The following is a 9,217-nucleotide window of genomic DNA, read 5'->3' on the forward strand; positions in this document are numbered from 1 at the left end:
AACATTCAGCGTGTGGGATTTAAAGGGAATATATTGGCAGAAACGGACTATAATATATTAAGTATCATCAGAATTAGCCGTTTAAATCTACAGGGAGGATGTCCTCTTCCAGTCAGAGCGCCGTGCTGCACCGCCATGTTTCCACAGTCGCCCAGAATGGACAAAGCAAACACTGGCTGTAGACACATTCAGGTCACTGATTGACTGAAAAAACACTGATTTTTAAAAAAAAAAATGTTGTACTTGTATATTTCGTGTTTTTACCGTTTAAATTACTTATTCCATTTTTTTGGAGAGAAGGAGGTGCAGGTTTTAGCTCCACGAGGAAGCAGTGAAGTGTTTTTGTAGCCTGGAGAGAAACAGTGCCGACCCAAAAAACCAACCGACCATCTGGACAGACTGAAAGTAACTAACTAATCGACCAACTTACTTACTTGCTAACAAAATAACAAACCAATGAACAAACAAACCAATAAAGTAACCAAGTAACTAACAAAGAAACTAACTACCGAATTAACAAAGTAACAAAGAAACAAAATAACTAACTAATAAGATAACACATTAACTAACAAAGTAACAAAGGAACAAAATAACTAACCACTGAACTAAAGAAGTAATTAACAAAGTAACTAAATAACTAACAAACTAAAATAACTAACAAAAATAAACTAACCAGCAAACTAAAGGCTTAACAAATTAACTAACCAACAAATTAAAGAACTAACAAATTAACTAACAAAAAAACAAACTAATTAACAGATGAACTAACTAACTAACATCGATGCTAAATCAAACAAAGCAATCACTGTTCTGCTGACACTGGACGGTGTCAGGATGAAAGGTTGCCAGTAATAATTCAATATAAGGAGCATTAAAGCACCTATAGCGCAGGCAGCAGAGGTTTTGGATAGATCCAACAAACCCTGGACTTTCATGCAGTAGTCTGGTGTTCACTTCCCGTCTGAATGTGATATTTTTTTCTCTACACCTTAACCATGTACCTTTTTGCCTGAACCTAACCATCCGGGCCAGCATGTGCTTTTGTTGCCTAAAAATAACCACGTGCAGCGTAATCCCACCATGTGATTGTGTTGACATCATGTGACGACTTGAGACGAGAAGGTGTTGCATATTTATACACAATATGTAGAATATTAATACTTTTCACTCAAATGTACAACAGTCAATCAACAACACAACTAAATACCCATTTATATTGCGTTTTAAAAGAAAAAAAATCGTTTGGGGGTTTAGTTGCTCTTTAATTAATCTGCAAGACCCACATGGGACCCAAATCCCACTGCAGTCCTCTATTACAAGACTTTTTCAGACTCGTCTTTCAGAGATCAACATTATTATCAACACATAACAATTATATGTTTTATTTTTTAGTTTGGGGGAAATTATGTTGTTGGGAGGCAGCTGAGCTCTGATGAATCTCTCAGGACAAACACACATACACACACACATACACACACACACACACACACACACACAGCTACTTTAAAATAAGCACACGGTGACCTGCAGATTCATCACTGTCCTGTTCGTCCAGCCTCAGAGGAGGACAGACGGACAGAGAGACAGACAGGTGGATATGGCCTTGTGTTAATCTGTTTAGCCATGTGCAGAGTCGGAGTCAGACAGAAAGGCAACAGCAGGCCGCTGAAGACCAAACACACACACACACACCCTGATTATCTATTTAAATTCATAATAAGGTTGTGTGACAGCAACACCGCCTCGCTCTGATAATGTCAGTAGACAGTCTGGATGTTAATAACTTCATATTTTTACATTTCTGTGTCTGGATTTATTCTTTATGTAGGAGGCAAACTGTACACAGTATTTTTTACCACATTAGACATGAAAATAGAATTATCGTGATTCGGTTGTTTCTGCAAATCAGTTAAGTTGCACTTATAGTTTCCATCCTTTTCTGTAAAAACATGGCTGCTTTATACATACAAGATCTATACAGTTCAGTTTAGATTTTTTATTATTTTTTTATAGGTTCTTGAATTATGGCCAAAAACTTAATGCTTTATACAATTCTTAAGCTTGATGCCGCTGTCAAATCACAATGACCTTGACCTTTGACCTTTGATCTTTGACCATCATATTCTAATCAGTTCATTCTTGAGTCCAAGTGGACCTTGGTGCCAAATTTCAGGAAATTCCCTCAAAGCCATCTTCAGATACTGCGTTCACAAAAATGAGACGGATATAAGGTCAGCGTGACCTTGACCTTTGAACACCAAAATTTAATCAGTTCATTCTTGAGTCTACTCAAACATATGTGCCAAATTTAAAGGAACTCCCCAAAGGTGCTCATGAGATATCATGCTCAAAAAACCTTCACCTTTGACCTTCGAACACCAAAATCTAATCAGTTTATCCTTGAGTCCATATGGCCGAAAACATACTGCCTCCGGCTTCGACTATCACCGGTACGGAGGCTTAATAAACATATTAAGTTTGCTTATAAAGCTAAATCACTTTAGTATACATATATTCTGTATTTGTAAATATATCATTAAAGATACACTAAGCAGAATTTTCCTAAAAAAAAAAAAAAACAAGCATCAGTGTCCTCTTTCTCTCTCTGCTGCCTCCAAACTTTAGCAGGACAAACTTCTATCATTACTGACCAATCAAAGAGCTTTTCCCTTGACCGATCCAGTCAGGACGAGCTGTGTTTGTTCCTGTCAGCCTGTCAGGAAGTGATTGATGCTCTCACGCTTAGTTAACTTAGGTCGTCTTTGTTATTTGCAGCTCATCGTATTTCTTTTTTTATATAGCATGGTCTAAGTGTACTCTAGATTCTGACTGCTGGGTGTCTATTAAAACCTGATATTGGCCAGGAATGATCCCTAATGCGTATTTGTCATCATTGGTTTATAACAACATCTGACTAAAAACTTCCACAAGGCAAGACAAAATAGACCTAATACTTCAAAATGTAGAAATACCCCAGACAAAAAAGACAATCGGTAAATAAATGACAAGCAGAAAACTCATGAGACACAAGCCCTGTTAACACAGACATTACGCTATAGGGCTGCTATGAAGTCCATAATGTAGTCCTCCTTTGTACTTTCACACAGTACCAAACAATGTCCTAAAATCCAAGAAATTTGCTAAAATCCTAGAAACATCCTAAAATCCTAGAAATGTCCTTTTATTCTAGAAACGTCCTAAGATCAGAGAAATTTCCTTAATTCCTAGAGACATGCTAAAATCCTAAACGTGCATGGGGCTGCTGCGATTGGCCCCTGGCCTCCTGTCATTTTACAAAAGTGGCCCCCAAGCAAAGCATGTTGCGTATCCCTGGGTAACAATCACGCCTAAATCATACTGTATGTCATTTTAGTAACAGCAGGATTGGGAAACCAAATTTGTGTCCCTGCGTTGAATATCAACGCACCTGAGAGTCGATGAGGCCCGCGGTGTGTTCAGACTGTAACGGCGTCCTGATCAGAGTGTTTGTCCTGCCGTCCCAGAGAAACCCTCCACATGTCAACACACACACTCTGGATTGATCTCATTTAGGCCATTTTTCAGGAACCAAAACACACGCATGCACACATAATTGTACCCTCATCCTGTTGGCATAGCAACCGCAATCATCCGGCAGGGCAACCCACTTCTGATGTCATCTTGCGAGGCGTGTTTGATTGGCTGGGTGATGAATGGTGTTGAGGGATGAATGGCTGCAGAGCTGAGCCGAGCTGAGAGGGGTAGTAAGCCAACAATTACCTAAAATGCACACACACACACACACACACACACACACACACACAGAGGGAGAGAGAGAGTGACAGTCTCTGTACCTTCACTAATGTGGACGAGATGCAATCAGACAGAAAAACAAATCAAGTGCAGATCTGATCGTAAAAACATCAGCAGCACTTTTACAGCAGAGAGGAGATAAAACATGTCTGTGGTCGATGTCACATTCATCACGTCTTAACCATCGTGAGACGGCAGTAATGTCCTCGTATGTGAGGATACTGGACAGATTTATTGGACAAATGTCTCTCTAAATGTTCTCCACTGGAACACCTGATAGTTCATTATATATATATATATATTTATTATATATTTCATACCACTCAATAAGGGGGAAAAAAAGCAGAGGCAGTTATGGAAGATTAACCAAATTTATTCTCTATAAACGGGCAGTTTGCAGCCAAGCAGACAACAAACTAACAGTGATGGAATTTAACATAACAAAGTACAATTAACACTTTGAAACCTGAGAAAATTGGCTTGATGTCTTTCAAAAACATGGAAAGAAGGAAATTTGTAATAAATAAATAAATAAATTTAAAAAAATAAGTTTAATTTTTGTTTCTTTTCTCTTTCTTTCATGTATTTATTTATTTATTTTTAGCTAATATTTATTTTCTATTCATCTTTTACTATATATATATATATATATATATATATATATTAGATTTTTAATTACATAATTACGAGAGCTTATTTTCAACAATAATCCAATAGAAAAATCCCATAGGCTTTTTGACGAGGGAACCAGGGTGGCATTAGCTTCCAGGTGGGCGTATGGAAAAACATCATAGGAAACTGTATGGGCCTGTAGCTGAAAGCCACAGACATGAAGTGAGAAAATACTTTGGATCAGTTTTGTTCCAGCGGTGATGTGTTTCTATGATGGATTTCAATGTAAAATTGTTTCTGAAGTTGAGCTGAACATGTAGTTTAGGTTGCAATCAGCTCGACTCCCCTCAACACCCCCCTTCTGTGTACCAATCACATCGTCGCCATCGCGACCAGTGGCCAATCAACCTCCTGCTACGTGATTCTGTGTGTGTGTGTGTGTGTGTGTGTGTGTGTGTGTGTGTGTGTGTGTGTGTGTGTGTGTGTGTGTGTGTGTGTGTGATGTTTTAAAGCTGACACCAAAACTAAAGTGTAGAAGAAGAAACAGAGTGATGCAGCAGACCTCCCTCTGAGCCAATCAGCATCAAACTTGTCACCTTGTTTTGACCTTATTACAGCGTCCCCTGCTGGATAATCACCGCAGTGATGCAACAATCCTCCATCGTCTGCCCAAATCTGATCAGCTGGGGATTTGTGATTAATAATATGTATTGTTAGGGGAACAACCCCTTAATTCAGTGATACTCAACTTACAGCTGCAGGTCAAATCTGGCCCCCGAATTATTTTGTTATTCTCAATAAAAATAAAATGATTCACACTGGGAATTGTTTTTGTAATTTTAGATAAGGTGCCAGAGTGCTTAAAACAGCATTAAAATAGCATTTATCATAAAAAGTGCCAGTGGAGGATTCCCCGACGGAGGTCCTAGGTAAGCGCCAAATGTCCTAAACTCCTAGAAATGTCCTAAAATCCAAGATACGTCTAACATCCTGAAAATGTCCTTAAATCCAAGAAACACGATAAAATCCTAGAAATGCTCTAAAATCCTGAGAAAATCGCTGAAACATCCTAAAATCCTTGAAATGTCTTGAAAAATCCTAGAAATGTCCTAAAATACCCAAAATTTTCAAAAAATCCCTAAAGTGTCCTAAAGTCATAGAAAACCCTAAATTCCTAGAAATGTCCCAAAATCCAAGAAACCTTCTAAAATTCTAGAAACATCCATTATCCTAAAAACGTCCAAAGATCTTGCAATTGTGCTAAAATCCTAGAAATGTCCTAAAATTCTAAAATCCTAGAAACATCCTGAAATATGAGGAACATCCTAGAATTTCCTAAAGTCCAAGAAATGCCCTAAAATCCTAGAAACATCCTAAAATCCTAAAAATAAATGTCTTGACATCATAGAAATGTCCCTAAAAATCTAGAAATGTCTTAAAATCATAGAAATGCCCTAAAAACCAAGTAACCTCCGAAATTACTATAAATGTCCCAAATCTCAGAAAAGTCCTAAAATCTAAGAAATGTCCTAAAATCCTAGAAACACGTATGGTGCTGGGACTGGCCCCTTGCCTTCTGTCATTTTGCAAACGTGGCCCTCAAGCAAAGCAGGCTGAGTATTCTTTATTTAACTGTTGATTGGTATCATTGATCCATGAAGACGAAGGGTGCTGATATCGATCTGTTTCCTGTCTCTCAGTGTTCGTACGTCCCTCCCTGTGAGAGGGACAACCAGAAGAACAAAGACACCGTTTTGTGGTGGGAGAATTACTTCACCAAAGAGGTCAGCAGTCAGTCCTTCACCTGCTTCTTCAACCAGCAGAGGAGGTGAGACTTTTACACTGCAGTCTATTTCAAGGTGTGATGCAGGTAAATTGGAAATAAGGGACGTGTGATGCTGTGAAGTTTGTCTCAGTGACAGATCATTGTTACCACGGGAGATTACAGAGGGACGCCACAACCTGCAGCATTACCTGGACATCTTTTTGACAGAAACCTCAATTTGCTGCCTTACAACCTTTGAGCTCAGAGAATAAGTGACCCTCGACTTCAATTTAACAGTTCTTATAGCTCCGGTTCATTTTTAGCTGTTTTGATGGACATTTTTCACAGTGACATTTTCTATTTCTTTTTTTTTAGCACAAAAAAGTGAGATTATGCAGTACAGAGGTGCAAAAGTTGAGAAGTTATTTCATGAGTCCATGGTTAAGGAACAAAAGAGACAAAGAAAAGTCAAACAAAATAAGAGAAGTCAACTACAATTCCCAGTGTGCATTGCAGTAACAGACATTCAATCACGGAGTTTAAACTTAAGTAAAACGTTAAGCTCTTTAAATCACTGCACTTTTAGACTCAGTCTGCTTTTGGGTTAAATTATATGTTTTGTTCCCAAACGCCAGGTGGATTGTAACTCAGTACTGTGCTCAAGTAACACTAAAATTGGAGTACTTGTACTTTACTTGAGAAGTTTCATTTTATGCCACTTCATACTTCTACTTCCCTACATCTCATATAATTTTAGGACAATTCTAGAACTTTAGAACATTTCTCAGATTTTAGGACATTTCTAGGATTTTAGGACATTTCTATGACTTTAGCAATTTCTCTGATCTTAGGATGTTCCTTGGATTTTAGTGTGTTTCATAGTGTTTTCGAATATTTCTAAGATTTTAGGACATTTCACGCATTTTAAGATGTTTTATAGGATTTGAGGACATGGGTTTTAGTTAGGATCCTCCACTGGCACTTAAAAAAAGCTCTATTTTGATGCTGTGTTTTGCATTCTGGCCCCTTATGTATACTGAAAGTACAAAAACAATTCCCAATATGAATCACTTTATTTTTATCGTGTTTTAGAAAATGGTTGTGGGGCATCCAGCCCCCATCAGCAGCCAGATTTGACCCTGGACTTTTACTTTTGTAGCATTTTGAATTAAGGTCTTCTACTTGTTCTCAATTACTTCTCCATTGTGGTATTTCCACTTTTAATTGAGTCAAAGTGAGTACTTCTGTCACCTCTGTTTAGGACTATTTGTCAAATCAAACAGACAGAAAAAAAACACAATTTCCCACAAACAGACTTGAAATAATTCAAACTGATGGCCGTAACAGAAAGTGGTCATGGTTAAATTATCCTGCAGACTCCTGTGCTTCTAATTTGAGGAATACTCCGGGTATCATTAGAGGGACATTTTGAAATGGAAATTTACTGCATTCACTGTCTTGAATAGTTTCAAAAGCAGCTGCTACTCTCACATTGAAACTATGTGCACATACTAAAACCTTTTGTGTGGGAAAAATCACAAACAAACTGTAACAACTGTAATTAGGATCAGACCCTTAACTCGCTCCAAAATGAACACATCTGAATGCGGAAATTACGAATAATGCACAGTAAAAACTGAAGATCTTCTCTTAATAAAGGGGTTAACAACTACTGTAACCTGGAGTATGTTTTACAATGATACACTTAATAAAGCAGGTAAATTAGTGTTTAAAGAGCATTTTCTTTTTCATTCAGGTTATGTCGGCCTGTTAAGCGCAGCCTCTTTTTATGCCCTGACCGAAAATTGTTGAGACAGAAAAAGGAGATCTCCTTTAGCGTGTCAGCTTAATCCTCCTATTATTCACCGCCGATGCTTACCTGTGACCTTGTCTAGTTTTATTTTTATCTCTGCACCAGAAGGATCAGAAAGAGGAAACTCTGCTTCATAAACGAGGGCCCAGTGGGAGCTGGTTGATGCTGCAGATATTATTTTGTGTTTCATAGAAAAAGACCTGGAGCACTTTTTTTTAAAAGATAATGAAAACACAGTCAGTCACTTGATTTATGAGATTATTTCAGAGGTGGAAAGAAGGTTAGGCAATATCCCAAAGTCTTTTATAAAACCTCCAAATGCAGCTCTGCAGTGTTTGTAAAATGAGTTGGTCTTTCACTGTGTAAACTTTTCATTTTCATCTTCGAGCTGTCTTGGATGGTAATATTTAATAAAAGAGGCTAAGCTTCTCCTTGGAAAATAAGTGATTCATATGTTGTGAGTAATATCATTTTTCACAATAAATTTAGCAAGCTTATGGCCCTGCTAACTGTTTGCTCCGTTAGCTAATATCATATAGCCAGCAGCTTAGCCATGTTAAGGCTATCTTTACGCAGAGTTAGATATTGTTGAACTCATAAATGATTATACTCATATTTTTATTAGCATTGAGAGCATTAGCTTATGTCAGTTGAAAATAGCTTAGCCTTGCTATGTTAGCTTTGTGTTTGGATGGCTAGTGTAGGAATAAGTAAATTAGCCTGCTAATGTTACGTTATCTTAAGGCTGATGTTGGAATACAAAGAACTTATTGCCAATGTTACATTAACTTTAGCTAGGTGATGTTAGTAAAAAGGTAGTTTAGCTGGCTAATTAACGGGCTGATGGTGGAAAACAACTAACTTAGCTTGCTAATGGTATGTTAGCTTTAAGCTTGGATAGCCGATGTTGGAATACAAGTAACTTGGCTAATTCTATGTTAGCTTTATGCTTGGATAGTTTATTTTTAGAGTACAAATTTGCCTAAAACATTTTTGTAATGAAAAACATAACTTGATAATATTACATTAGTGTTATGATTGGAAAGCTGATGTTGGAATACAAGTTAACTTAGCTTGCTAATGTTACATTAGCTTTATGCATCCAGTTAAAAAAAGAAGCATAAACAAAAACAAAAAAACTGATAATGTTAAATTAGTGTTATGATTGGAAAGCTGATGTTGGAATAGAAGTATCTTAACATGCTAGTGTGCGATAGCTTAAAGTTTGGAAAGCT

General features: G+C 37.4%; 1 protein-coding gene across 1 annotated transcript in view; it reads left to right on the forward strand.

Annotated features, from left to right (window-relative positions):
- The window catches only part of LOC121940889 (calcium-activated potassium channel subunit beta-4-like), a 29,160-nt gene that overhangs the window by 12,008 nt on the left and 7,935 nt on the right, over positions 1–9,217 (forward strand). Inside the window, exon 3 of the mRNA XM_088072863.1 lies at positions 6,105–6,232. Within this exon, the coding sequence (XP_087928989.1) occupies positions 6,105–6,232 (128 nt within the window). The remainder of the gene's footprint in view (positions 1–6,104; positions 6,233–9,217) is intronic.

This window comes from Plectropomus leopardus, chromosome 22, assembly GCF_026936395.1.
Source record: "Plectropomus leopardus strain MGB_pleo_1.0 chromosome 22, ASM2693639v1, whole genome shotgun sequence".
Taxonomy (NCBI): Eukaryota; Metazoa; Chordata; class Actinopteri; order Perciformes; family Serranidae; genus Plectropomus; species Plectropomus leopardus.